Raw genomic sequence first — 27,430 nt, forward strand, 5'->3', positions numbered from 1 at the left:
CGCCCTTTTTACGTTTGGCTATTTCGAGTAGTACACGACTTTCACCCAACTTAATACAACAGGTTTAATAAATTGGCCTGTTTGTATTGTCAGGGGAGTGTAAGTGCAATTTGCGGGTTTTTTCCGGCTCGAATTCAACTTCTAGAGGTCAAAACGTGTCATTTTAGCATATATATTGTGTTTTACACCCAATAACGGTAATTTTATTTTGATTATAGATGATTAGTTTCCAAAATTTTTCCATTTTGCTTAATTGACAAAATTTTATAACATGTCACTATTGCGGAAGATTATCGAGTCAACACAAAGCACACATCCTGAGACATGTACATTGTCATACTTGCTTGCTTGAGTTTCGTATATGCTTACCGTGTCGGTGAAGATCGGTGTAAAGAGAAAGTGGTGGATTGCGGGGAAGTGTTGACGGTATCAAATTAGTGTAAGTTGATCAACTGACCAAACAGACAAACACTTTTGAAGAGTAGATAAAGGATAATAAGATGCTATTAATTTAATCTACCTCTACCTCTAGGTTTTAGTCGTTTGATGGTTTGCTATTAGGTTCAACCCTCAGTGCAAATTGTCACGTGACCCTGGGCTCGCCGTCGACAATTTTTTCATCCCCAAAATGAAAAATCCTCTCCATTGAATAGAACATGGTTGTTGACCCCGAAAAGCTCGCCAAGTTGCAAAAGTCCGCCCCCAAGAAGGTGGGTGGCTCCCGTGTCAAGGCCAAGAAGGCCATCAAGACCGACGGTGACGACACCAAGTTGTTCGAAGCCTTGCAAAAGATCAAGGCCACCAAGATCGACAACATCGAAGAAGCCAACTTCTTCAGAGAAGACGGCAAGGTGTTGCACTTCCCCAGAGTCGGTGTCACCGGCGCTGCTGCCTCGAACACTTTCGCCTTCACCGGCTACCCTCAAGAAAAGGACGTCACCCAATTGATCCCGCAAATCTTGCCTCAATTGGGCGCCGAAAACCTCGAAATCTTGAGAAAGTTGGCCGAACAGATCCAGGCCGGCAAGACCCCTGAGGAATTGGCCGCCTCGATGCCTCAAGGCGGCGACGAAGAAATCCCCGACTTGACCGACCAGAAGTTTGACGACGTTGAGTAGATAGATATAATAGTAAACGACGAACGGTATCTTCAAAATCATGACCGCTAATTCCGCCTGGTGCTAATTTCCTTCTCCGAGATCTTTATCGACCGAAATGGTCGGGACCATCGGTGTCGGCGCGGAATCTGCGAGGTGGTGGCTTATTCGGCCATGAGGCTACCGGCCCGGATGCCCACGGGTACGGGGCGTCGATGTCGTGTCCTGGGACCGCCGATGCATATTGTCTCATGAAACTGTCGGCGGACATTGCCGGCTAGGCAGTGTTTCTCCGTGGGGGACACCCGTCCGCACCGGGTGCTAGCGAGCCATGTGGGGGAGGCGGTTGACATCATTGCTTGCAGCGACGACGAAATCCCCTCAATAGGGGAACAGAGACACCGGCCTTTGTGGTTCGATCTCCAGCTGTCAAAATAAACTCCGGTCACATAACTCCGTAACGCCCGTGAGACATACCAGCATAATGGGCGATAAGCGGGCTGTATGCAGAGCAATTGCTACTATAAAAGCAAACTAAAATCGGGCATAAACCCCCATCAGACAAACCCCCTCTAACCGCCGTTAACGATGCCGTTGTCTAAACACGTCAATGCCGACACTTTCATCACCCAATTCTTGAAGAAGAACCAGCAGTACCGCACCTCGAAGGAAGAGGAGTTCTACTTCGAGTACGACTCGAACGTGTTGGTGCCCCGCTACGAGATCCCCGAAAGACCGGCCAACTCCAAGTTGGTCTACCGCACCATCGAGGAGGAATTGACCTTGGACGGCACCCCCACCTTGAATTTGGCGTCGTTCGTCAACACCAGTCTGTCGGAAACGATGGAGAAGTTGCTTTTGGACAATTTCACCAAGAACTTGAGTGACAACGACGAGTACCCCGCCTTGATTGAGATCCAGGACCGCTGTGTCGCCATGCTCGGTAACTTGTGGCACGCTCCCAGCAAGCGCAACGAGAACGGCGACTTGATCAACACCGCCATCGGCACTGCCACCACCGGTTCTTCTGAAGCCATCATGTTGGCCGGGCTTGCTATGAAGAGAACCTGGCAAGCGAAGCGCAAGGCTGAAGGTAAGGACTACTTTAGACCCAACATCTTGATGGCGCTGTGTGCCCAAGTGGCGTTGGAGAAGTTCGCCAACTACTTTGACGTCGAGAACCGGTTGATCCCCATCTCGCTGAACACCAACCATGTCATTGACACCACCAAGATCAAAGAAAACATCGATGAAAACACCATTGGTGTGTTTGTGATCATGGGGCTGACTTTCACCGGGGCGTTCGAACCCGTCAAGTACATTAACGACTTGCTCGACGAAGTGCAAAAGGAAAAGGGGTATGACATCCCCATCCACGTTGACGGCGCCTCGGGTGGGTTTGTCGCTCCCTTCTGTTTCCCCTCGATCGAATGGGACTTCCGTGTGCCCAGAGTCGTTTCCATCAACACCAGTGGTCACAAGTACGGGCTCACCACCGTCGGTTTGGGGTGGGTGATCTGGAGAAGTAGAGAACGGTTGCCCGAGTCGCTTAGATTCTCGTTGGACTACTTGGGTGGTACCGAAGAGAGTTTCGGGCTTAACTTCTCTCGCCCTGGTTTCCAAGTGATCATGCAATACTACAACTTCTTGCACCTCGGGTTCGAAGGGTACCAGGTGGTGTTCGACGGGTGTCTCTCCAATGCCAGACTCTTGTCCGACTGTCTCGAGGCCTCGGGCTACTACAAGTGCTTGTCGGTGATCAACAAGAAGATCACCGACCAAAGCAAGAAGATTTACTACACCGACAAGAAGACCCACAACCCCAACAACGTCAACGAACACTTTAAGCCCGGTCTCCCCGTGGTCGCGTTCACCTTCTCCGACGAGTTCCAGGAAGAATACCCCGAAATCCCCCAGGAATTGGTGTCGACCATGCTCCGTAACAAGGGGATCATCGTCCCCAACTACCACTTGCCCCCTGACGAAGGCGACACCAAGGTGTTGCGGGTGGTGGTGCGTATCTCGATGCTGATGTCGTTGTTGGAGAAGTTGATCGAAGACATCATCGAGATCACCAAGACCCTCATGCAAGCGTGTAAGGAGGTGCGTAAGATCGCCAACAAGGAGGAAGGCGCCAAGGACTCCCACGAGATCTCGGCGTTGATCCGCGACATGTTGATGCTGATCACCACGGGCGGGCTCGACAACTTGAAGCTCGAACAGGAAAAGACCACCAAGAGGTTGGCCGGCAAGGACGGGCGCACTTTCCGTGGTCCCTGTTAAACCCGTGATTAAACCCGTGATCGTACTCTATACATCACACGGTTCTCCCTCGCCATGTTTGTTACGTAAATCAAAAATTAAACGACACATCTGATGAATTTTACAATGGTAGGAAAGATTACGGTGTATATTGATTTAAAACTCTATTAGGTCCCACACGCTTATTGTTGCGAGAAGTGTTCCAACAACACGTTTCTTTCTTCGGAGTCGGCACCCCAGTTCTTGACGACGACGCACGAGGCACCGACGACCTTTCTGGCGTTACCTTCTCTGTCCAATTGGCAGAGACCGGCCCATTCACCCAACAACTTGGCGTCCGAAACCTTGATCAAGGGGATCTTTTGTTCGGGTTCGTTGCACAAGGCTTCGACCAACTTGATGATCGAGTCTTCGGTGACCGAGTCGCACAACACACAGAGTTGAGCTTCTCTCTTCGAGAGAGCCTTCGAGGCTTCTCTCAAACCTCTGGCCAAACCGTCGTGGACCAACGAGGTTCTCAAGACAACCTTGAGGCAGTCTTCGATCGACACAGATTGGTCTTGGGTTTCTTGTTGGGGAACTTCTTCGATAACTTCGGTGTCAGACATGGTGGCTTGTCAGTATGAAACTTCGTCCAAGTGGTTTTCGCATTGCGCTGCTGAAAATTTTTAAAGGTGCACCATCGCGGTGTGTGCAGGAAGCCGATTCAAAGAGAAGCTGGAAAACTAAGCAACCACCACCCACTGGTACAACTGTGTGTATTATAGCATTCTTTATTATTACTCGTGTCTATATACGCCCTTCACTGTCCTATTAATTGGTAAATTTAGTGACTTTCGCCTCCATGAACTCTAAGGTCACGTGAACTAGGGTTCGCCACCCTAGCTCTACACCCCTAGTTAGGCAATCTACAACAGTGTTAAATTAAATCATACAAAAAAGTAAAGAATACATTCAGCAAGAATTATGCGTTGTCCAACAAGTAGTTAGTAGCCTCAGCCAAGTCCCAGTTCAGTTGCTTCAACGCCTGGAGCGAAGTGTCGTGGTCAAAGCCCATGCCCACAAGCTCTTCCACCGCCGCTTCCTTTTCCAGCGAAAGCGCTTCCGCAGCCTTCCGTTGGCCCTGGTTGGCGCCGCTGGGAGTGTGGTGTTGAGGGATGGGACCCAGGTCGGGGAGTTGCCCGCCTAATTGCGCCGGGGCCGCCATGTGAGGCGACTCCGAGTACGCCGGAGCGTCCACAGGAAGACCGTCGCTGCCAATAGCACCACGAGCAACACCAACACCACCGGCAGCAGCACCGGCAGCAGCACCAGCAACACCAGCAGCACCGGGTTGGGCGTTACCAAAACCGGCAAAGATCTGTTCCCACTCGTCCTTGTCTTGGGCGGTGGATTGAGGGCGACCACCGCCGTATTGTTCAGTAAACTCGTTCGAGAACGAGAAATCGTTTTGAGGGAACTCCTCGTCGCCAGCACCTTCGTCGGCATTCTCAAGGTTGTCAAAGTCATCGAACATGTCCTTTTCCTTCACTTCGGGCGTGGCCACGGTTAAGTTCTCGAAGTTAGAGTCAAAGTCGTCCATGACCGCCGGCGGCGAGGCCACCCCAGCAGCCAGCACCTTGCGCAGCGCCAGCGGCAACGACGAGCGGGCGTCGTCAAACTGGTCACCACGGCCGTCGTCGTCGTCGTCAGAGTCCAGTTCGTCAATCTCCAATTCACGGATGGGAGGGAACTCTTCCTCGGCCAAACCGCGGGAACCACCAGCAACAGCAGAAGCGGACGTCTGGGGCTCGACGCCAGGCAGGCTCTTTGCGTCTTCCTGCGACACAAACTCAAACAGCTCGCCTCCCAGCAGCGTCGGCTTCTCCAGCGCCTCGTCCAGCTTGACGGCGATGCCGCCCAGTCTCACTTGTTCTGAGTCAGCGTGAGCGGCGACATCACGGTCGTTGATATCGTCCAAGTTGTCGTCTCTAACGGAGAGGGGGGCGTTGTTCTGCACCAGCAGCGTGAGCAGATCAGTGCGCTGGACGCCGATGGGGACACCGGGCATGCCCACCATGCCGCCGATGACGCCAGCGTTGCCCTGGCCGTAGCCGAGCTCAGAGCCCAGCGGCAGGGTCACGGGGGTGTCCTGGTTGTCGTGCTTGTAGTCAGTAGCCACCAGCGACCCGTGGCCCACCAGCGGCTCCAGGCGGTGCGGTTGCTGCTCGATGGTGTCATTAGACTCGCGAGAAAGGCCACGAGCGGCCAAGCCAGCGGCGGCACCAACGGCAACGCCAGCAGCTACACCGACCGCGGCGCCGCTACCCGACGACGCCTGGCGCTGAGTAGCAATTTGCTGTTGGGTGTACGTGTGGTCCTGTTGCAATTGCGCCAACTGGGAGTCGGCCTCGGTGGCCTTCTGCTGCCATTGCGCGTGTTGCTGCTGCAATTGGGCGTGCTGGTCTTGCAATTGCCGGTGCAGCTGTTGCAACTCGTTGTACGAGGTTTGCGTCTGAGCATAACGAGCCTTGACTTGTTGATGCTTCGTTTGCAAATCCTGGTGGCTCGAAGTGAGCGTCTGCCCCTTTTGGTGCAATTCCGCCATTTCCCGTTCGAGCTGAGCGTGCTGTTGCTCGCTGTCAGTGATGCTCTTTTGCAAGTCGCCGTGTTCCTGTTGGATGGTGGCAATTTTCAGGCGCAATTCTTGCACCTTCACCAACACCACTTGCAATTGGCTCTTCTTGACGTTAGCCTGGTTGGTGAGTTGAGTGTGGCTCAGGGTGTGCAGCTCCAAGTCACGCTCCAACTGGGTGATTTCGGCGTTGGTGGCGGCCATCTTGTCGGTGTGGCTCTTGTTTTCCTGCTTCAACTTTTCAAGTTCGGCTTGCTTCGCCGCCACCTCTTGTTGGAGGGCGTGGTGCTTGGCTTCGGCAATCAGCGCTTCCAGTCGCAACGCTTCCTTCTCTTCGCGTTCCTTAGCCAACGCCGTCTCAAGCTCTTCCGACTGCTTCACTTCCTGCTGGTACAGCAGGCGCAACTTGCCGAGCTTCGCTTCGATCTCGCGCTTAGCCTGTTGCACACGAGCAAGCTCTTCTTGTTGGCGAGCCCGCTTGTCGTGGAGAGCGGTAGTTTGCGTTGCCAACAGCTTGATCTGGTTCTGGTAATTGGCAACGTCAGTGGTGGCTTGCGACAACTCCTTCAGGTCGGCATCGGCGTACAAGTCGGTGTTAGTAGGAGCCAATTGGGTTTGCGAAGGAGGCTGGGATAACGGCGACAGCACCCGCTCGCCGCCAGTGGAGGCACGAGGAGGGGGGATGCTGCGCAACGCGTCATAGTTAGCCAGCTTCAGCGGCGATTGCGGCGCCGACGATTGAGGCGACACCGCTGAGTGCGAGTGGGATAAGGCCGCGGCGCCGAGAGCACCAGCGGCGGCACCAGCGGCGGCGGCACCGGCAGTGGCACCGGCACCCAGAGAGTCGCCCTGGTCTCCCATCAATTGCTGGCCAAACGACGACGTCGGCTTGAACGAGCCCGTCAAGTTGTTGCGGACGCGAGGCATGTCGGTCAGACTGTGGGTCAAGTCAGCGGGGTCGGGGGCCACTGAGGCCTGGCGACTATTAGAGGGCAGAGCGAAAATGTCGACAAGATCGTCCATCGCCGTCTTGGGTTTGTTTAAGGGAGGCGGCAGCGTCGACGTGGAAGGTCCAGCGGGAGCAGCAGCGGCACCGCCAGCGGGGGCGGCAGGGGGCAGTTGCATCGGCGGCGCCGTGTGTTGCACTTGGTTCTGGTAAGTGGTTAACGACTTGAGCAACGATTCGGGGACGATATTCGGCAACTTTTCGCCGTTGAGGCTCTTTTGCACCAAGAACACCGCCAAACTAAACTCAAGCCGCGAGAAAACGCCGGTGTTTTGGATGTCAGCAAGATCCCAGATGGCAGCCAATTCCTGCTGGGGCAACTTTGAGCCAACCAAGTACAGCACCACTTGGTCCAGCAGTAACTGACCGGACTTATTCTTGTCCAAATTGGTAAAGATCTGGTTGAATTGTTGTACCTGGTGAGGGGTGGCCACCCAGTCCTCAACAGCGGTGGCGGAGGAGCCGATGGTCGACGCCTGCGACGGCTGGCGGGGCGCTTGCGGCGAGCTCTGAGGTTGGCCGTGGACCAAGGTGGTGTTGTTCAGCGCCACCAGCGCCTGCGACACCACGCGGCTGGCGCCAGGGTCGCCCACCAGCTGCCACAAGCTTTCGGGCAAAAACGGCGGCAACTGCTTAATTTGACCACTTAATAACTGCTGGATGAGGTACATGGCAATGACAAACCCGTACAAGTTCAATTTGCCCAAGTTGGTGCGGTCGACGAGGTTCCAGATCTGGCCCAACGTCGCCGTGGGCAACTTCGCCTTGATGAAGATATCGCGGGCCTGGGCGCCGTCCAAGTAACCTTGAGGGGTGCCGACAGTTTTGGTGAATAGTTGGGTGAACTTAGCCACGTCCTGAGGCGGCACTGCGCCCAAAGGTTCCTGGGGCTTAAACTGGCCGGTAGCGGTGTTCTGCGGGATCAACGCCAGTGGCTGAGTGCCCATGAACAGCCCGTTGGTCAGTTGCGCCACCATGGCGCCGCCGCTAGGCGCCGAAGTAAACAGCAAATCGGCGAACTTGGGCAAGGGCCCCGGCTGTTGCGCCAACGCCGCCAGCGGGTGCTTGCCGTGCTGGGTGTAGCCGATCAAGCGCATGGCCAAGCAGAAGCCGAACTGGGTGAGGAAGCCCAAGTTCTTGGGGTCGGCCATCTGCCAGATCTCGCCGAGGATCGGTGGCAGGAGACCCGACTTCTCGAAGGTGGTGCGGGCCTTGTCGCCAGTGATGATCCCGGTGTTTTCCGGGTCCAATTGCTTGAACAACTGGGAGTAGAGCTTTTTCTCATCAGGGGTGAGCCCCACCTGGAATTGGGACACGGTCGCCGACGAGTTCATTGTGGCTTGCGGGTGCGCTTGGGCGGGTGTGTCGTGCTGATTTGCTAGCCGATCGCAAAAAGTGATAACGACACGACGGTGTGACCGATAACAAACACAGCAGGGAAAGGGAAATTAGTGAGTTGTGAGCTGATTACTCATAAATTGAACATTGAATCTACATTGTAGAAATGATATTTACCAGTTGGTGCTAATTTTACCCTAGGTTTGTCCCCTGGAGTGGGCGTATTCGCTTGGGGTATTTCGGTGATCTAGAGGGGTTATGGTCGCCGCGGATGCCGGAGATGGCTGGAGCCGTCAATAATACGCGCCTTAAATGTGCGCCCATAATGTGTCGGCGCGGAGATAATCTTCAGGTTGCTGGTACAAGCGACTCTCATTAAATTAAAGAATTGAGCCGTTAGCGTAAAGAGAGGGAGTAGTAGTACTAATGGTAATACCACTAATTAATGATCAAACTCTATCTATCAATTATACGACAATAGTGTAAACAACGTCAATTGTAAATTAATCTGTTTGGCACAATAATTCAAGAAGACCTAAAAAACTTTCCTATAATTCATTTACTCTCTCACTCCTTAATTCATTGCACACTGTGCTCCCTCCTCTCTCGATCGTCGCACTGGGCGCGGGCGCACTTTTCACTTTTTTCAAGCGATGAGCATCTTCTGTATCCCACACCGCACACTGAACCACCATGAACAGAGGCAGAGGCGGCTTTAGAGGAGGGCGTGGCGGCAGATCGTTTGCCCCCGTCGGTCCCCCCAACCAGGTGCTCGAAATGGGGGCGTTCATGCACGCTTGCGAAGGCGACATCGTCTGTCGCCTGATCAACGTCAAGATCCCTTACTTCAACGCCCCCATCTACCTTGAAAACAAGACCCAAGTGGGTAAGGTCGACGAGATCCTCGGGCCCTTGAACGAGGTGTTCTTCACCATCAAGCCCTCGGAAGGCGTCAAGGCCGAGTCGTTCAAGCAGGGCGACAAGTTCTTCATCGCCCCGGACAAGTTGTTGCCGTTGGAGAGATTCTTGCCCAAGCCCAAGCAAGTGGGTCCCAAGCCCCCGAAGAAGAAGGGTGCTCGCGGCGGCGCCGGTGGCGGCCGTGGCGGCGCTGGCCGTGGCGGCATGCGTGGTGGCTTCCTGAGAGGCGGCGGCCGTGGCGGTGCCCCCAGAGGCGGTGGCCGTGGCGGCTTCCTGAGAGGTGGTGGTCGTGGTGGCTTCTCTCGCGGCGGGGGTCGTGGCGGCCGTGGCGGCAGATACTAGCTGGCCAATTTTGACACAGAAAAAACACACAGATCCAGGACGAATGTAAATTAGTAACGTATCCACGAATATATACAAGGTTAAAGACTTCTCGGTAGTGGTAATAGTTAGCGGGTATCGAGACCGCAGGCGCGGAAGATATCGGCGCGGAGCGCCGCGATGCCGCCTTCTCGGCGCACGTAGCTATTCGTTTGTGAGTTGGTGAATATCAAATTCACCGGGTAATTGGTATCTCCGATGCCTCCCTCGGTTAATAGGCGTTGGAAGTGGGCGATGATTTGAATATTGATATCTTTAACCATCTGATGAAGGTCACGTTTGAGGAAATGGCGTCCTTTCATCGCCTTCGCCTGGCGCCAATAGTGGCGATAGATTACTTCGTCCACTTTGGTAAACACCACGTCCACCAGCACGCCAAGACCAGCGACATGGTCGAGGATATCGTAATCAAGTTCAAGCACCCCTTCCTTGGCGTCAATTAACACATAGGCCTTGCGACACTGCTGGCGTCTCTCAAGGTACTCCAACACCATTTGCCCCTGTTTCTCTTCGCCGTACTCGCCGTAGCCCGGGGAATCAAGCACTCGGAGCTGGTTACCAATATTATAGCAATTAACAGTCTTAGTATACCCTGGGCGCTTAGCAACGCGAGCTAACGGTTTACTAGGGAGTAAAGCATTTAATATCAGCAGTTTCCCGGCATTGGTGTGGCCAAGCATCACTACCTCTGGTAGCGGTTTAAGCCATTTAGGACTATGGCCGTAAGTCGATCTCTTTTGTCTCACTGGAGGGTCACCCGGTTGCCATTGCTTTAGGCGCAGCTCGCGCTCTTGCTCCAAACGAGCCACTTTCACATCGGGAATCTCGTCATAGTCAGCTAGAGTCCACTCGATCTCCTGGGCAGCTCGTTTCCACCATGTTTGAGATTTCGTCACAAGTTTATCTGAAGGGATAGTGAACTCATCTTTGGCAAAATGCTCGGTAAGCCGATCAGCAGTGATCACTGGCAGCGTGGCTACTGCTGACGCATCGAAAGCAACACCAGTCGGTCGCGGTCGCTTGGGTCCTTGAATAAATCGTCTGTAATTCCAACATCGAAGACTAGCCCTCATATCTTTAGGTTATTATCACCACTTTTCTTAGTGAGTCTTCAGGAAAGCCGCACCAACGTATCTCGCACAAGACTCAGAGAGAAAAAAAGAGGCTGGCGCCATAAGAAGATGATGATGATGATGACGATCCCCCAGATCCGGCTCCCCGTACTTGCAGGTAAGCTTCCAACAAACTGACCAGATATCTTAGTCCATAATGACTAACCATAGTGTTCGTGGTGTCGCTTGTGGTGGCGGCGTACCTCGGCTTTGCTCTGATCCATTTGCCTCACGATAAGGCAGTGCACTTTGTCACGTTCGGTGTGCTTACCGCCGAGTTCTACTGGTTGTGGCGTCTCCCCGTTAACGTCGTGCGTGTAGCGACGGTATTGGTGTGCACTTTGACCGCGGCAGTGATGTCAGAGGTGGTCCAAGGGCTTATTAATCCTCAGCGGGTGTTTGACGCCGGCGATATATATGCGAACGTTGCTGGGAGTTTAACGGGTTTAGCCTGCAGCGAGGGGGTGCGGCTTATTAATCAGCGTCGTATAAGACAGTGCGACGGCGACTACGATCTCGCCTAACAGCAACAGCTACTACAGTTAACACCATGCCTTCGTCTCCCTTCTACGGTGGCATCAAGAGCTACGACGTCCACACCTACTGGAACAACAACAGCGAGACCGAACGCAACGCCGCCTTCGATCTCCGCGAAAAGTTCTTGCGCGAGTTCAAGTCCGAGGTCGACGCTGGCGACATCAAAGTGTACAAGTTCTGGGACAAGACCATTGGCCCCCACCCAATTAACATGTGGGAGCTTGACTTCCACCTGCCGGAGTCGTTTGTGAAGGTGGTCCCTTGGTTCCAAATGAACCACGGCAAGTTACTGGTATTGATCCACCCTCACCTGGAGCTTGGGGAATTTAAGGACCACACCGACCACGCGTTGTGGTTGGGCCACAAAGTCAGACTCGACACCGAGGTCCTCTCCAGAGAGTAATTGGTGTCAATTTTTCATATTTGGTTTCAGAAGGAAATAGATGAAGTTGGAGTTTGTAACTATGCGATGTAAGTTAAAGTGATTTGGACTCAATTCATCATTCGTCAGTGAATTCAATCCAGAAAATAAGTAAACTAAATATTTTGGTGAAATTTCTAAATATTTGCAATACTCGAACTCACAATAGTTTTTCATTCCATGTGGCGCGTTCGACTTCTCGGGAAATTTAGTGCGATTAACGAAAGATCAAGTAGAAAAGTCGTCAAATGTGGCAAAGTAGATCTTAATAACATAATAGAGTGTACGATTCAAATTATAAAAAGTTTGATTCACTCAAATTTGCGGGGTTGGTGTCATTGACGACTCAGATGACCTTGGTCGACGACTTGACAACTCCAAGTATCAAGCATACATGTCGCCATCTTCGGGCTAGGCATATTTGCGAGCCTCGAAATCACCATATAAATTATCTGCTACGATCTAGGTTTTTCAGTTATACCCTCATGACATGATCATTCAGACAGTAGAATCCGCATCACGAGGTACAACTCCCCATTGTCTGTTGTCATTGTGATCTGGTGTCATCTCCGATGTATATTACCTTGCTCGTTTCTGCGCACGCCGCCCGGCTGGCCGCGGTAGTGCCCACGTAAGGCTAGACTCGCATTTTTGGAATAGGACAATTGCTGCGCCTGCCTCTAAGCCCCCCCCACCACGCTTACCGCTACCAACCCACCAAAACATCGGAAGTTCTCGGCTGTTTCTCTCGACAAATCTTCTCGGTTACCACCACGTTGTAGGGTAGTGTTTAACAATAGCAAAGATTGGCCACGTTTACGGTGACATTTACCGTTTTGTGACCCCAGTTCGGCGCCTACCCGTGTTCCGTTCGTTGCCGGGTTCCGGTGCAGTGCGTTCGGAGTACACTGTTTATTGTGTCACGCGCAAATAGTCACGTGTGCAATTCTTGTTCGGTGCATAAACATCAGCGTTCACAGAATTATCGTTGCCGCTCCTCCCACCGCCTCGTTAGTTGCCATTGCCAATGCCGTTACAGCCAGACCTGGGCTCCCCGTTGCGGGAGCGCTCTGCTGACGAAATCCTCCACACGTTGGAGTCGGTAACGCTGCCGGGGCCCCAACGGCTGCCTCTGCCCGACGAGTGGTACGAACAGGTGCGAGGCGAAGAACCCCCCGAAATCGGTAACCCCATGGGGTTTGGCGACTGGCGCCGTCACGACCCGTTGGAACACCGCCACAGCTGGTCGCTGGACCTTGAAAGCAGGGCACGGGAGTACTTTGAAGAACACGAACGCCATCACCATCCCGACCCTAACCACCCCGAACGTCACCACCACGAGCACCACTTCCAGCGCCACCACGATGACAAGTACGACGATGCACCCTCGGACGAAGATGAGCCAATGGTAGACGTCCCTCCTGGTCCGCGGGACCATTTGGCACCATTACAACCGCTGGGCCCATTACCGGAGCAAGAGCTCGTAAACGGAGATGCTGGTGTCCGCCGCCCTTCAATCGGGGGTGTAGCTCCTGATGAAGGCGAATACGTCGATATTCCGCCGTCCCCAGCCCAACCAGTGGAGGCTAATGGCACTGCTAGTGGTGATGCCCCGCAGACTCCTAAGGCTAAGCGCAACCCGCTGTGGATCTCTCCCAGACTCAAGAGTCAACTGAAGGTACCTACTGTCGCCGACGACCCTAATAACCCTCGGCTGTTTCGCCACCGGTTCACCAAATTCGCTCGGCGACGGCCGGGGTACGGACCCCAACAGCGCCGCAAAAGTCAGGGACAGATTCAAAACGATATGGAAACCGTTCTCCGCGCTCAAAACGTCACTAACACGTTGTTGGCGGCGGGGCCGGCGGTGAACTTATTGGCACTGCTTTTGCTTGAAGACGATTATGGTATTTCTAGATCGCCGCTTTTGCTTACGTTATTAGGGGTGACGGTGACCGATATCACCGGCGACCCTCGCAAAGCCAACCGTCGCTTCCGCCTTAGTCTCGAATACGGGGTTGGTCCCGATCGGATTAAGTGGGCCGTTGATCGTCTGGCGTCCGATTTGATCAGACTTCACGCCAATTTGAAGATTAAACAAAAATGGCATGGCCAAAAGTGGAACTCAAGCCACCACAACATCGAACAACGGACGCGATTACCGACAGTGCCCTACCCGCCTCAATGGCGTAACCGTCCCCGCGAGATTGAAGAAGCCGATGACAACGCTGCTGCTGCTCATGACAATACCCTGATGTTAACGCTGCACCTGGGCCACCTGTTGCGGCTGGCGGTGCACCGGTTGCTGACGGTGATCAGTCGACAGCTGGCGGCGCTGGCGCCGCTGCGCTTGCTTGAGCGGGACCGCCAGAATAACCAATACATCATCAAGGTGTGGGAATACTTGCTGGAGGTGATCAAGGTCGTCAGTTTCCGTCCCGAGCTGAATAAGCTCTTCTACTTTTTAGAAATCCTGCCGATTCTGTGTTTGCTCGGCTACGAATCAGGGTACATGGGTAAACAAGGGGTGGCGTACATGGGCGGCACTGCCCGATCACAAGGGTGGCGTGTGGGCCATTTCAAGCCCAAGGAATTATACGGCATCTACGACCGGCGTAAGGACAAGTGGATGCTCGTGCGCAACTCCTACGTGATGTACGTGCTGAACATCAACTCCACCATCCCCCTCGACGTGTTTCTCGTCGACTCGCTGTTTAAGATCGACTACGACGGCACCGTCGACGAAATCGAACTTGCTCGCAACGACGACCGCTGCATTGACATGGACGAGCCCGAAGACCCGCTGCGAGCCCATAGCCTCAATCCGTTCACCCACAAGATCACTCTTGAAAATGGCGAACGTAAGTTGGTGTTCCACGTTAAGGAGAAGGAGATGTACCTGTGGGTGAAGCTGTTGAACGACATGAAGAACCTGACCATCTACTCTGAGCCGCATCGGTTTGGACTGTTTGCCCCGATCCGCCATAACTGCTTTGCCAAGTGGTTTGTCGACGGGCGTGATCACTTCTGGGCGGTGCTGCTGGCGTTGGAGATGGCTAAAGATACCATCTTCATCCACGACTGGTGGCTTCTGCCTGAATTATACTTGAGACGTCCCGCTAACGGTAACCAGCAGTGGCGTTTAGACCGGGTGTTGCAGCGTAAGGCGCAACAAGGGGTGAAGATTTTCGTCGTCATTTACCGTAACGTGGGTACCACCGTCGCCACCGATTCGTTGTGGACGAAGCACTCGTTGATGAGTATGAATGAGGACAACATCCACGTGCTCCGGCTGCCGAACCAGTTTCTCCTGGGTACCTACTTCTGGGCTCACCACGAAAAGTTGTGTATCATTGACTCCACCATCGCCTTTGTTGGTGGTATCGATCTCTGTTACGGGCGTTTCGACACTGCAGACCACGTGCTTACCGATGACTCCAAGATCAACTTTGAACTGCTTGACCCTGAAGCTCGCAACCCCGAAGACTTCACTCACTTCCAGATCTTCCCGGGTAAGGACTACTCCAACCCTAGAGTGATGGACTTCATTGAGCTTGACAAGCCCTATGAAGACATGTACGACCGGAACAAGGTGCCGCGGATGCCGTGGCACGATGTCCACATGATGACGGCGGGGCAACCGGCGCGTGACCTTGGTCGTCACTTTGTCCAGCGGTGGAACTACCTTTTGCGGCAAAAGCGACCGCTGAGACTCACCCCGTTGCTTACGCCGCCGCCGCCGTTACTGGACGATGAAGTACGCCGGTTGGGGCTCCTGGGCACTTGCGAAGTGCAACTTGTACGACTGCTGGGCCAATGGTCGCTTGGGCTTAAGAAGCACGAGCAGCTGATTCAAAATGCTTACCTCAAGCTCATTGAGACTCTGGAGCACTTTGTCTACATAGAAAACCAGTTCTTCATTACCCTGTGTGAGATTCAGGGCACGATCATCAAGAACCGTCTTGGTGATGCTCTCGTCGAGCGGATTATTCGGGCTCACCGTGAAGGCAAAAAGTGGAAGGCGATTATCGTGATCCCGCTCATGCCGGGTTTCCCCGCCGAGATCGACGAGACGGAAGGGCTGCTGGTTCGTGTGATCATGCAATGCCAATTCTACCTGATTCTGCGGGGGACGCTGCTGATATTTGCCAAGTTGCGTAAAGTGGGCATCGATCCCGATGACTACATACAGTTCTTCTCGTTGCGGAAATGGGGGCGTATTGGTCCCGACCGCAACTTGGTCACCGAGCAATTGTACATTCACGCCAAGACGATGGTGGTGGATGACCGTGCCGCCATCATCGGGCTGGCCAACATCAACGAGCGGCTGATGAGAGGGTTGCGTGACTCCGAAGTGTGTGCGGTGGTGAGAGATACCGATACCGTTGACACCACGATGAATGGACAACCGTACAAAGTGGGCAAGTTCCCTCACACGTTGCGTTTGAGACTTATGCGTGAGCACTTGGGGGTGTCAGTGGATATCTTGGACTTGGTGGAGCGTCGTTTCCAGAAGTTCGAAGAATTCGCTGGAACCAGCGAAGGCATGGCCGCCGCCACTGGTCTGTACCCCGACCGCAAATACACCAGAATGCTGGCTGCGGTTGAGCTTGCGCTGCGTGACATCTTGCAGATGCCTGAAGGTACGCCAAGATGGCACCACTACCAGCAGCACCATCACCGCCACGATCAGGCGAAGATGCCAGATAATCTCGACGAGGGAGTGTTTGACTATGATGAATTGCCCACCCCAATTCCTCTCACGGTATCGTTCAATAACCGCACGGGTTCACACGAAGCCAACAAGGGTATCCGCGATAAGAAGAAACATCTGTACGATCTGCGAGTGCAAAACAATCCGGACAAGAAGAAGGATGTGATGGGTGAAGGTCTCGATAAGTACCGCCTGAAGTTAGCCAAGCGGGCTCGCCTTTACGCAGGGAAGTTGTTGCGGGAGATTGCCCATAAGCAAATGCTTGAGAATCCCACTAAACAATTTTTGCCTGATCTCACCACCGTCCAAGACTTCTTGGAGGCTGACGATGCCGATATGGTTGACCCGATGGACGCTGAACTGGCGCAAATCATCTACGAACGCAATGTTGAGCGTTGGCAACTCCTTAAGCGGATTCTGTACCTCCAGAGAGTGGCAGCTAAGGTGAAGGAAGATGAGGATAAAGAAGCCAAGAGACGGTTGGCCGCTGGTTTACCCGCGACGGTGCACATTCCTGGTGGATCCAACAACAGCAAGAGTGCTCTGCCGGAACCGGCGGAGGTCGGGGTGGCTGAAGTTGATACCGTCAATGGTTCCGTGGTTGAAGAAAAGGACAAGTCGATGGAAAAGGAAAGAGTTCTGCAAGACCAGGTACCCATCGTCAAATTGACCGAAGGCGAAGCCCGTGACCTTATCGACCAAGTTAATGACTACACCATCGATAACTTCTCGCGGTGGGTTGACCCCTACGCATTTGACGACCCCATTTGCGATGAGTTTTACGAGGACATGTGGAGCGACATGGCTCGCCGCAACACCGAGCTTTTCCGCTTGGTGTTCCATTGTCAGCCTGACGACCAGGTGAGTACCTGGGTTGAGTACAAGGATCACAGCAAGTTGAACAAGGCGTTCATGATCTCGCAGGAACAAGAAGCCAAGTACCGAGTGAAAAAGAACGTGATGGGCGAGGTCACTCTGGATCTGGAGGACGACGACAGCGGTCCCCAATACCGCCCGGGATTCGACCGTAAAAACCTGCTCATCTCGTTCAAGCATGACGGCGGCGGAGTGCTCGGACCCGGTCTTGCCCTGAGATCACAACCTCACCCTGACGTCATCAACGAAGAGGAAGAGCTGGACGAAACCATCACCCATCGCACCGACCTGACGGTGGCACCGCACCCAGTGCCGGTGAAGAGCAAGCGCAAGCGGAAGCGGCGCATCCGCCGCCAATTACACGGCAACCGGGTGTTTGAGCGTGACTCGGCGGAACGTCTCCTCACGGAGATCCAGGGCCACTTGGTCCACTTCCTGTCGGAATGGTTACTGAAGGAACTCGATGCCGACAACTGGTACCAGTCTTTGGACCGGGTACCTCCCATTGAAATCTATGATTAATTGTTAATGCATAACTTCGTCCCATAGAACTCTACTGTAGTGATCATCCACAGAGAATAGCCATGCATGATATGGATCTACCACCTTCTTTGACCTTCTATATACCACACCTAACTTTAACTTTCTGCAACTCCGGCGGAAGCACTGCAAGAATTTTTCCTGGGTTTTCTTGTGAACGTTCAAGGGGTGTACTTTTAGATTAAACCCATGATGACGGGTGAAGACGCGATATCTGCGAACACGTCTCGTTCGCACCGCGGAGAAATTCGGAGACCACCACATAGACGGCCATGCTTCTAGAGCTTATATCCTACATTGGAGCCGTGATCGGCTTTGTGTTTCTCGTGCTAGCCATTGCGCTGGGGCTCTACTACGTCCTGGAGATTGTGGAAGAACACACTGAGCCCACCAAACGCATATTGCGCAAGATGATTTACGCGATCATGGGGATATTCGTGGCGTTGGTGATCATCGACCGCTTTCCCTTCTGGTTGTCATTATTCAGCATCGTTTCATATTTCGTTTACCTCCAGAATCTCAACCGGTTCCCCTACGTTGAGCTTACGTCGCCAATCTTCTTGGGACTGTGCGCATTGGTTGTGCTCAACCACTTCTTCTGGTTCAACTACTTCCACAACCCGCGGATCCCGTCGCTCGACGAGCGTCTCAAGCCCGACTACGAGCCGCCTCACGTGCCCAGTTTCCTCGAAGTGTGCTCATTTTTCGGGTTGTTGGTGTGGTTGATTCCGTTCGCTCTCTTTGTAAGTTTGAGTGCCCACGAAAACCTCATCCCCCACCACAACGACAACCCTCAAGCAAAGAAACAAACGCAAGGTCTCGCCAAGGTCCTCATCACCAAGACGAAGAACGGCGTGTTCACCGTCGCCAGACAAATGGGATGGGAATTAGATCCCAACTACGGCCGCTTGGTGTAACGTAACTACATAATAAGTCACATTCGTCACATGATTTGTGTCTGCTCATGTAAGCAGACAGTGGAAGTCATTCAAATAGCACGACATAGTCTTTAATTGTCACACCATTTTTTCACTCGAGGGTCATACTGCGTTTCGGACAATTTTGAATTTCGGGCCCAAATTTGCAATTTGCCGGGATCTTGCTGCGACTATGGAAAATATCATGCATCGAAGCTCATAGTGGGCTTGCGATAAATATTGACGCACGATTCATCATCATCCAGACGCAACTCCGCGATGGCAACGTTGAGATATATTAAGCGACAAAAGAGAGGCAACTCCCACATTATGTCCCCATAAAGTGTTCGATTCTATGAAACGACGAAAATCATGTGGCTTGGAAATAAACCACCAGATCAGCATTCTCCCCTTTTCGAAGGTGAAATCTCCGCCCTTACTATCATCTGAACAACTTTCGTCATGTGCTACTAAAGGTTTCGTGGGTTTGCCAAATTCAGTTTTCCGAAACCTATTGATATTCCTCGATGAGGAGTCCCGTTTGTCTTTGGCCACGCTATTCTTGGACGATATCCGGTATCGTCCCTTCCTTCAAATATTGGCGTTAAGAGCTCCCGAAACTGTTTTACGGCTTCAAGCGACCAAACTCGAATGCTCTACTGATCAAAATAGTGTCGGTGTATTGGGACTGGAGACTGGTGGGTCTGACTCGGTTGTTAAGAATAGTGGTGACAATATGGCTGTTTCATTCCTTCAGAACACTCAGTTGAAGGAGCCCACACTTTGTTTGAGCAAGTGTGCTCTTTTACGCAGCTCCTGCGGACGGTTGTCATCATTAGTGATCAACCACCCTACTTTGATAGGCGAGACAATCAACGCGCAGAAGGTCAGTATCACCGGGAAAGAGATACGAGAATGCACCATTAATGCATTCACAGTGGAGATTAATTGCTTCAAATTAGTTGATACTGACATGCCTGAGTGTCGAAATCTTCTGGTGAAGACTAATTTTATTGATGGCGCTTTGCCGAAGGCAATCTCATATCTTGATTTGGAACTTAGATCGTGGGATTCATTACACGAAGATATGTTCAGCCATCTCATACATGTCAAGCAATTGATATTAACGTACGACTGGGAATTGACATGTTCACTATTCCTCCCTCCGCAAATGGAATCAGTCGAACTTGTTGACATGGAAATATTGAGGTCTCGCAGTCCTATCTTTATATCAGTACAGCTGTTGCGACAACTCATATTCCGGAATTGCTCGTTTGAGGATCTTTCCTACGACCGACTTGGACAGCCACCGAGATTGCAGGCAATCGATTTTATATCCTGTCGGTCATGCTTCAATAGCTTCGAAAGCTTCAGGCGAGAAAACTGCATTCTTAAAGTGAACGGAGAGGATATGACCAGTGGTGGCGACCTAAGTGATCATGACTTTCTGTTGTGCTTTTAACTCATCAGACGCTTGTTAGTTACAATCGAACGATGCGCTCTACAAGTTGAATTGCTGGTGAGCAAACATTACTTAGTTATATATTTATTATTTGCATTATATTTAAAAAACGTAAACCGCTTATATTCATAAAGTCGGGTCATCATCCTCGGGGGATCATAAAAATACTCTTTGGCGGGGAATCGAACCCCGATCTCCCGCGTGACAAGCGGAAATACTAACCGTTATACTACCAAAGAATTTGAAATTTTCTAAGTGAAACTTGGTACATGTAGTATGATAGAAAATATAGATTTTGCGCCAGAGGTTTTATAGCCCCCAAGGTAGCTATACAAGGCCTACCATTATTTATCCGATGCATCATGATTTGTGGAACAATTGAAAACAAAGTATAACGAATACGGAAACCTTCCAAAAAACTCTGGCCGACGCAATGTTTGTCTTTTTAATTCCAGTCTGAGGCCTACGAAGGGGATTTTCTCTACTGATGCAATGGTACCACAGAGAAAAAGGTAGTTATATAAGTGTTCGTGGAATGAAGAGATTCAATATAGCATTCAACGATTTATTGATCTTCTTGTAGACAACATCGGTGTAGTCAAGAGTGCTATAATATAAAAAGTCTTGCACCGGTAAGGGCTAGTTAAGTGGCATTCATAAATCATAAGTTGCTATCAAAGTAGAACACACCAAAGACTTGATAATTATTTCTCGTCGCAGTCGATCATTAGTAGATATATTGATTAATCCAGTATGGCAGATGCTTACATGCGTATCACGTTTAAAGGTTGTCATCATATTCAATTACTCAATTATACTCAAAAAAATCAACCATATCTTTCAGATGCCAACCTGAAGACATGAGATTACTACCAGGTTACCATTAACATGATCAAGACCAAGGCGGCTTTCGAGATTTCCACTTCCGCGCAGTCATTTGCAACCTCAAGAAGAGATTGAGTTGCTTCAGACCCGATAGGCAACAATTGCGTTGGCAACAACGATCCTTCAGTCTTGATAGTTGACAAGGTGATCGTCATGTTTTGCGCAGTTGTCTCCTCTTCACAAGGTGTGGACAATTCTTCGGCACCGGGCGAAGACGACTCTTCGCAAGAAGAAGCATAGGTCTCTTTAACACAGAGCAGAGAGGTTTCTTCAACACGACGAGTAGTTTCCTCAACGAAAGAAGTCGATAAATTTCCATAAATTGAGGCGTCAGCCAATGTTTCCTTGTCACAAGGAGTAGGAATTGTCGCAGTCGCCAATTCATTCTCACAAGGAGTGGCAGATGATCCTTCAGTCACCAGATCCATCTCACAAGGAGTGGCAAAGGTTTCCTCAGCCTGAGAGCTGGCAGCCACAGACTCCCTCTCACAGGGAGTAGAAGAGGTCTCCTCAGCCACAGACTCGCTTTCACAGGGGGTGGAAGAAGTACCGCCAACCTGAGAGCTGGCAGCCACAGACTCGCTTTCACAGGGAGTAGAAGAGGTCTCCTCAGCCACAGACTCGCTTTCACAGGGAGTAGAAGAGGTCTCCTCAGCCACAGACTCGCTCTCACAGGGAGCGGAAGAAGTACCGCCAACCTGAGAGCTGGCAGCCACAGACTCGCTTTCACAGGGAGTAGAAGAGGTCTCCTCAGCCACCGACTCGCTTTCACAGGGGGTGGAAGAAGTACCGCCAACCTGAGAGCTGGCAGCCACAGACTCGCTTTCACAGGGAGCAGAAGAGGTCTCCTCAGCCACAGACTCGCTCTCACAGGAAGCGGAAGAAGTCTCCTCAGTCAGCAGCGAAGGGGTCTCCGTTTCTGAAGAAGTCGACCATTGCCCGTCGTACGAGGAAGAACCGCACTCCTCAGCCGATGTACTCGAGCTCGAGAAAGGTTTCTCGGAGGAACTCGAGGTGGAGTCACAATCTTTGGGAGGGCGATCGTCATGGTCATGCTTCTTCTTGTCTTTGCCACCTCCACGTCCGCGGAAGTTTCCAATGTGAGCATCAACTTTGATATTGATGGAGGCGGAAGCCGAAGCCAACGCCAAAGCCAACGCAACAAGAGTGTTCGAAGCCAACATAGTTTGTGTATGTGAAAATTACAAGGATCGGCAAGGATTAAATAGAAGAAAGGGGTTGCAATTTTCCAGAGGCGGCATATACCTCGTCAAGTAGGCACCTTCATAATATTTGTCGTCAAGTTAACCGAGGAGAGGTTCAACAACTGAGAACAATCTAGGCTCATTGGCGAAAACCAATTATTTCACAAAATAAATCGTGAAGATCAACCTCGCTTGCAAACCATTACCAACAGTTACACACACGATATAACACCCATTAGATCGTTCACGTAATTTGTCGATGTTGTATGGACGTGGCTTTGATCCTGACGACGGCTGTTTTCGTGGAAAACAAGGGTACGCGCGCGCATCGTAACTCGACGCACCATTCATCTGACGACGCGACTTGGTGTGTTGCGAGAATCGAGTCGAGTGGAAACAATGCAGCTAGCGTGGCGGCAAAGAACTTCAAGAGTAATCCAATGTCTTCTCACGTGTTTTTCTTCATTTCGTCGCGCTTGCCGCTGATTCACACTACAAGGGAAATCGGTACTGCATCGGGTAGAGTCAATTCAATGGGACATCGTCAGCCTTCAATGTATCAGGTTAACTAAGCTGGGGTCAGTTCGCGAGTTCTAACAGAATCAACTGGTTTTCTCTTCCCCTGCTTCTCTTTCTCGTTTGCTACTTTTATCCGTAGTCTCATTGAAATATCAGGCACAAAATCATCTTTAGTTAACTGATACAGACACCCTGGGATGGGGCAATCAATACCACGACTTCCAACATTTCTTTTTATGTAATCCAGATTGAAGGTATGACCACATTTTCTCAGCCGTTGTGGATCTTCGAGCTTGGTCATCGATATAGGATCTGTCAATGATATTTTACCACCACTAATGCCAACATCGTCATCATTATCTTCATTTGCAATCACCAGATAGGGATCCATGATTATCTGGGCTGCGTTTCGGTACATTTCGTAGTAGGGGTTTGATTCAAGGTACTCAACGAAATCGGTGTCCTTCGTCGCCATCGCCTCGAGGTATCGCTGCTTCACAGTTTTAAATACACCTTGTTTGTCGACACTCTCAAAATACTCGAGTGTTTCCAACATCAACTCAGGGTTTTCATTGATATCAGACTTTAACTGTTCGCGAGCTTTGGCGACGGCATTTGACATCATGTCCAAGTCGAATTGAGCCTTCAATGCTTGAATAGCCATCTCCAAGTACGTATCTGTCAACTCTGTGTCGACTTTCTTCAAATCGTTCTCATAGAAGCATTCAACGTACGCAAACAAATCTTGTAGACCCCCATTCAATTGCGACCGGACGGCATCTTTGATTCCGTCGTCCCGCAATGGTACTTGCGTAGTTGATTCGAACTCACGGAGAATATATCGATTGAGTGGAGTATAAGACGGAATAGCATCGGGAATGACAGCATCAGTCGTGGTGAAGTCTGGCGAACCAGTCGCCCCTCTTGACATCGCTTTGTAAAATTAGGGACGTGTGCGCGCATTTCGCGTGTGTATGAATCTAAAACAACAAGTATTCTGAGGTTGGGCAATTACCTTGAATTTTACTCCACATGAAAGTAAATAAGACTACGAGGTGAAAGGGAAACCATTTCTTCTAGGTAATGGTATATTAATATGCCGGATATTAAGAGTTATCTGCGGAATGAGCAGCACCAGAAGCATTAGGATCCGTAGAGGTACTGCCACTGCTAGAGGTTGAAGGGATACACCAGTTCCGGTGGCAATTCCAAGCTTTGATTTGACAGTCCCTTGAGCAATACTTGGTTCGCTTGCACCTGCGGCATTTGGAAAATTCCCGTGGAAATTTTTCCCATTGACCACATTCCAAATTTCCACACTGGCGAACCCCACCGCGTGCTTCGTTTCGACGACACAGATTTCGCATGATGACCCCGGCCCAATAATACATGTCAGTGCCGGGAAGAAACGTGAATCGCTCAACGAGGGGAAACAAATTTACTCGTTTGTACTCCATCAACAGCTCGTCCTGATCTTCAAGATCATCAACGTCAAATCCTTGATAAGTTTCATAATTCCATCTATCATTCAAATAATCCTTGGTTTCCTGCCGTTTCTTCGTTATCGTTGACTTAAGTCGAATTGTTTCTGAAGCAACAGTCTCGTCAATTTTCTGCGTGACTTGACATAAAGCAAATTGCCGCTCTAAGTCATTTTCAATCAGTTCTGCTTTCGCAATTGAGTCGTACAATTGCAGGAGTCCCAGAAACTGAAGGCTGCGAGGTGTTGCTTCAACTACTGGAACCGGTGGCGGCACCGCCAGAGAGTCCAGCTCAAATTCCGATTCCAGATCTTCCAATACGGATAGTTCCAACTCCTCATCCATTGGTACCGACGCATCGGAGCATTGTTGCTCAAATCTTTGCGTCCGCAAGTTTTGCAGCTTTGAAGGGATGGGCGGGCGTAATTGAAGCTCTAATGTCTTCTTCATCGTCAACTTCCTCTGGTTTTCTAAATAGTGTTTGAAATGCTTATCACGTATGCTCATTTCAATTATCAAGTGGGTATTTTGAAGCGCTTCCTTGAGATAGGGGTATTTGCTAATGTATGCAAGTAATTGCAATGACCAAATGATATCGTCGTCTTGTGGTATAATAACGCCTGTTTCAGTGAAGTTCCGAACCGCCATTTTGGATGCTGCGACATGATTATTATTTCGAGGTATCAGTCCTGGTCCATGCTCAGGCAGAACCGAAGTAGACTGTCCAGCAGTTTCCAAATATAAATCACACAAAAATTGAAGATGAACATCCATGCTGTATTCATGGTGGGGTATAGCATCAATATCCAAAGGATCAGCTTCTTTGCTTTCATGGAGCTTCTTCAAGATTATTGCGATAAGATACCTTCGACGGATGTCACTTGTGTAACTCGTATCGTTCAAGCCAATAAGCTTGAGCAATTGCTTCACTGACAAGCTATCGTAATCGTCACAAGTGAGACGCAGACCAAAGTCGCCGCACAAATCGAATGTCTTCGAACATGGCATCACTGATGGTTCAGCTGCTGCCGCCGCAGCAGCAGGTGCCAAGTTCATCGGTAGCTCGAGGTTCGCTAGTGAGAATTCACTTGGCACCACCGGCCTTGAGTTTGATTCTATGCTTGATCCTGGAGGAAGAGTGGGAGTTGCCGCTGGATTATGCTTCCAAAGTTGCTCATTGAGTGACAAATAATTGTCGAGCACCGTGGCGATTATGGGCAAAATCCCTGCCAGCACAACCTTTTGACGGATTTTCTCAGTACCCCTAGTTCCAACAAGCACCAAACATTGAAAAGCAAGCGTCCACTTCCATCCAACTAATACTTTCTTGTCTGCGTTGAAAATTGTATCCTCAGAATTGAACGTCGAATTGTGGCACTCATGTAAAATTTCAATGAGCCGCTCGATACCGCCATCATTAGCCAAAGTTTCCCGCACTTTGGGTGAAGATGACACAAGGTACGTCAAATAGTTCAACAGGTTCACGAGGGGTTTGTCACTGGGGACATCGAGTGCTCGACGATCATACATGCTCAGTGTGATCGTCAACGAAGCCTTGTTGGTGGCGACTGCCCGGAAGTTGGAGTCCCGCATGTAAGGCACTATATGAAACAAAGCACACACTCGATAAAGGCTTGTATTCTCAGGTAGACACTGATCTGGTAGTGTTCGCCACTATACTGAGAAAAAAGTAGGGTGTGATCGCGACTTACATACAGGAAAAAACATTATGTAACAAGGGACGTCAAATCGCAAATAAACAGGCATACAAAGACCACAGTAAGAGACAGTGTAATTCAGCGACGCTGCGATTTTGTTATCCTTTAACACCAAATATATACATCTATAAAATTTCTATAATCAAGACAAGCGTCCAAACTTACTTTCTACATGCACCATGAACTTCATCAGTTGTTCCATGAACATCAAGGTCAAGATGGTATGGGGCCAAATCCGGAATAATTGAGCCCAGAAGCCCTTGTACAACGCCATAACACCTTCACTTCTCACAGTTTTGGCGAAGCAATCAATCGGTCCTTTATACAAGTTACCCTTCTGATTGTACACCCGCGTCAAAATCACATCCCATGGGTTCATCACTACAGCAACACCGAGGCCAGCCATCAGTGACGATACAAAATGAAGCGGAACCTTGTTTTCCTCCGTGATCAAGTTTTTGTTAAGCAAGAAGCGTTTCGTATAGTTATAGATCGGCAATTGTGCCATGGAACCCGCACCCGTACGAAGAACAGCAGCATCAACGCCTCTATAAAGACCACGAAAACCTTCCGTGCGGTAAATCGAACGAATACCATCCCATGCATTCTTGTAGTATGTTTGTTGACCAACGGCCAGGTTACCTGAAGACGCAGCAGCTTTATTATAAGACTGCATGCGTGTTTTGATCAAAAAGAATGGGGAAGCCAACACAGCACCCGCGGCACCTGATACAAACCCAGCAGCCACGTTGACAGGAACATTTTGGGGAATAGGAACGTCATCCTTGATTTGTTCGGGAAGAAACAACTTCGTTAAGTAGTATCTCAGAGGTTCGTACAACCCTATGCGACAACCATTGAGACAGATTTGATAATAGTAGCCGCAAAACAACCCTTGTTGTAGACCCTTTAAACCCTCATTTTTGTAGATCACAACAAGAGCCTGGAGTGGGTTTTTATAAGTTCTTGCCCCCTCAGCACCCTTTTTGACAAGCTCCCCTTGAAGTTGCATTCGAGTCTTGATCAACTCAATCGGATTGGTAAATGTAACAGCCCCACAGGCGGCCATACCACCAGCAATAAAACCTCCGAGGGTGCTGACATTTTCAGCGTTATCCTTCAGTTTGAGTTGAACAGCCGGCGAAACAGTTGGTGACGGCTTCACGCTAAGCGACATGATAAGTTCCGCTATCTGATAACAAAATTTTGCATATATTTACCTAACGGCTCAGGCACGTGCCATCGCGTTGCTTTTTACGCCGTTACCGGCACCGATTCGGTTGAAAATTTAAAAAATGGAATGCTCCGCGGGAGGTTCGAACTCTCGACCTTCAGATATCTCATCCACATTGTGAATATGAGACTGACGCTCTACCGACTGAGCTAGCGAAGCTTTCTTGAAATTTTTATTAGAGAATTATCTACAA

General features: G+C 50.7%; 12 protein-coding genes across 12 annotated transcripts; 6 read left to right on the forward strand and 6 right to left on the reverse strand. All coding sequences in view use genetic code 12, as the record gives it.

Moving 5' to 3' along the window:
- Positions 1-656: 656 nt before the first annotated feature.
- EGD1 (Egd1p) lies at positions 657-1,118 on the forward strand (the record flags this gene model as incomplete). The annotated part of the gene is made up of 1 exon (XM_034155335.1): positions 657-1,118. The coding sequence occupies one exon, from the start codon at positions 657-659 to the stop codon at positions 1,116-1,118; it is 462 nt and encodes a 153-aa protein (XP_034014922.1).
- Positions 1,119-1,685: 567 nt separating this feature from the next.
- On the forward strand, positions 1,686-3,380 carry GAD1 (glutamate decarboxylase; the record flags this gene model as incomplete). The annotated part of the gene is made up of 1 exon (XM_034155346.1): positions 1,686-3,380. One exon carries the CDS (start codon positions 1,686-1,688, stop codon positions 3,378-3,380), a length of 1,695 nt encoding a protein of 564 aa, XP_034014923.1.
- A 161-nt stretch (positions 3,381-3,541) lies between these two features.
- RPS12 (40S ribosomal protein eS12) lies at positions 3,542-3,967 on the reverse strand (the record flags this gene model as incomplete). Its single annotated transcript, XM_034155357.1, has 1 exon — positions 3,542-3,967. One exon carries the CDS (start codon positions 3,965-3,967, stop codon positions 3,542-3,544), a length of 426 nt encoding a protein of 141 aa, XP_034014924.1.
- Positions 3,968-4,323: 356 nt separating this feature from the next.
- Positions 4,324-8,313, reverse strand: CTA3 (Cta3p; the record flags this gene model as incomplete). The annotated part of the gene is made up of 1 exon (XM_034155368.1): positions 4,324-8,313. The coding sequence occupies one exon, from the start codon at positions 8,311-8,313 to the stop codon at positions 4,324-4,326; it is 3,990 nt and encodes a 1,329-aa protein (XP_034014925.1).
- Positions 8,314-9,010: 697 nt separating this feature from the next.
- Positions 9,011-9,577, forward strand: GAR1 (H/ACA snoRNP pseudouridylase subunit; the record flags this gene model as incomplete). Its single annotated transcript, XM_034155380.1, has 1 exon — positions 9,011-9,577. The coding sequence occupies one exon, from the start codon at positions 9,011-9,013 to the stop codon at positions 9,575-9,577; it is 567 nt and encodes a 188-aa protein (XP_034014926.1).
- Positions 9,578-9,684: 107 nt separating this feature from the next.
- On the reverse strand, positions 9,685-10,689 carry DIURU_000271 (uncharacterized protein; the record flags this gene model as incomplete). The annotated part of the gene is made up of 1 exon (XM_034155391.1): positions 9,685-10,689. One exon carries the CDS (start codon positions 10,687-10,689, stop codon positions 9,685-9,687), a length of 1,005 nt encoding a protein of 334 aa, XP_034014927.1.
- A 589-nt stretch (positions 10,690-11,278) lies between these two features.
- DIURU_000272 (uncharacterized protein) lies at positions 11,279-11,668 on the forward strand (the record flags this gene model as incomplete). The annotated part of the gene is made up of 1 exon (XM_034155402.1): positions 11,279-11,668. The coding sequence occupies one exon, from the start codon at positions 11,279-11,281 to the stop codon at positions 11,666-11,668; it is 390 nt and encodes a 129-aa protein (XP_034014928.1).
- Positions 11,669-12,713: 1,045 nt separating this feature from the next.
- PLD1 (phospholipase D) lies at positions 12,714-17,798 on the forward strand (the record flags this gene model as incomplete). The annotated part of the gene is made up of 1 exon (XM_034155413.1): positions 12,714-17,798. One exon carries the CDS (start codon positions 12,714-12,716, stop codon positions 17,796-17,798), a length of 5,085 nt encoding a protein of 1,694 aa, XP_034014929.1.
- A 290-nt stretch (positions 17,799-18,088) lies between these two features.
- Positions 18,089-18,733, forward strand: DIURU_000274 (uncharacterized protein; the record flags this gene model as incomplete). The annotated part of the gene is made up of 1 exon (XM_034155424.1): positions 18,089-18,733. One exon carries the CDS (start codon positions 18,089-18,091, stop codon positions 18,731-18,733), a length of 645 nt encoding a protein of 214 aa, XP_034014930.1.
- Positions 18,734-21,064: 2,331 nt separating this feature from the next.
- On the reverse strand, positions 21,065-22,264 carry DIURU_000275 (uncharacterized protein; the record flags this gene model as incomplete). The annotated part of the gene is made up of 1 exon (XM_034155435.1): positions 21,065-22,264. The coding sequence occupies one exon, from the start codon at positions 22,262-22,264 to the stop codon at positions 21,065-21,067; it is 1,200 nt and encodes a 399-aa protein (XP_034014931.1).
- A 589-nt stretch (positions 22,265-22,853) lies between these two features.
- MMS21 (SUMO ligase) lies at positions 22,854-23,735 on the reverse strand (the record flags this gene model as incomplete). Its single annotated transcript, XM_034155446.1, has 1 exon — positions 22,854-23,735. One exon carries the CDS (start codon positions 23,733-23,735, stop codon positions 22,854-22,856), a length of 882 nt encoding a protein of 293 aa, XP_034014932.1.
- A 175-nt stretch (positions 23,736-23,910) lies between these two features.
- On the reverse strand, positions 23,911-27,180 carry DIURU_000277 (uncharacterized protein; the record flags this gene model as incomplete). Its single annotated transcript, XM_034155457.1, has 2 exons — positions 23,911-25,943; positions 26,169-27,180. 2 exons carry the CDS (start codon positions 27,178-27,180, stop codon positions 23,911-23,913), a joined length of 3,045 nt encoding a protein of 1,014 aa, XP_034014933.1.
- Between the last annotated feature and the right edge of the window lie 250 nt (positions 27,181-27,430).

This window comes from Diutina rugosa (genome assembly GCF_008704595.1).
Source record: "Diutina rugosa strain CBS 613 chromosome Unknown scaffold86_size30761, whole genome shotgun sequence".
Classification (NCBI taxonomy): Eukaryota; Fungi; Ascomycota; class Pichiomycetes; order Serinales; family Debaryomycetaceae; genus Diutina; species Diutina rugosa.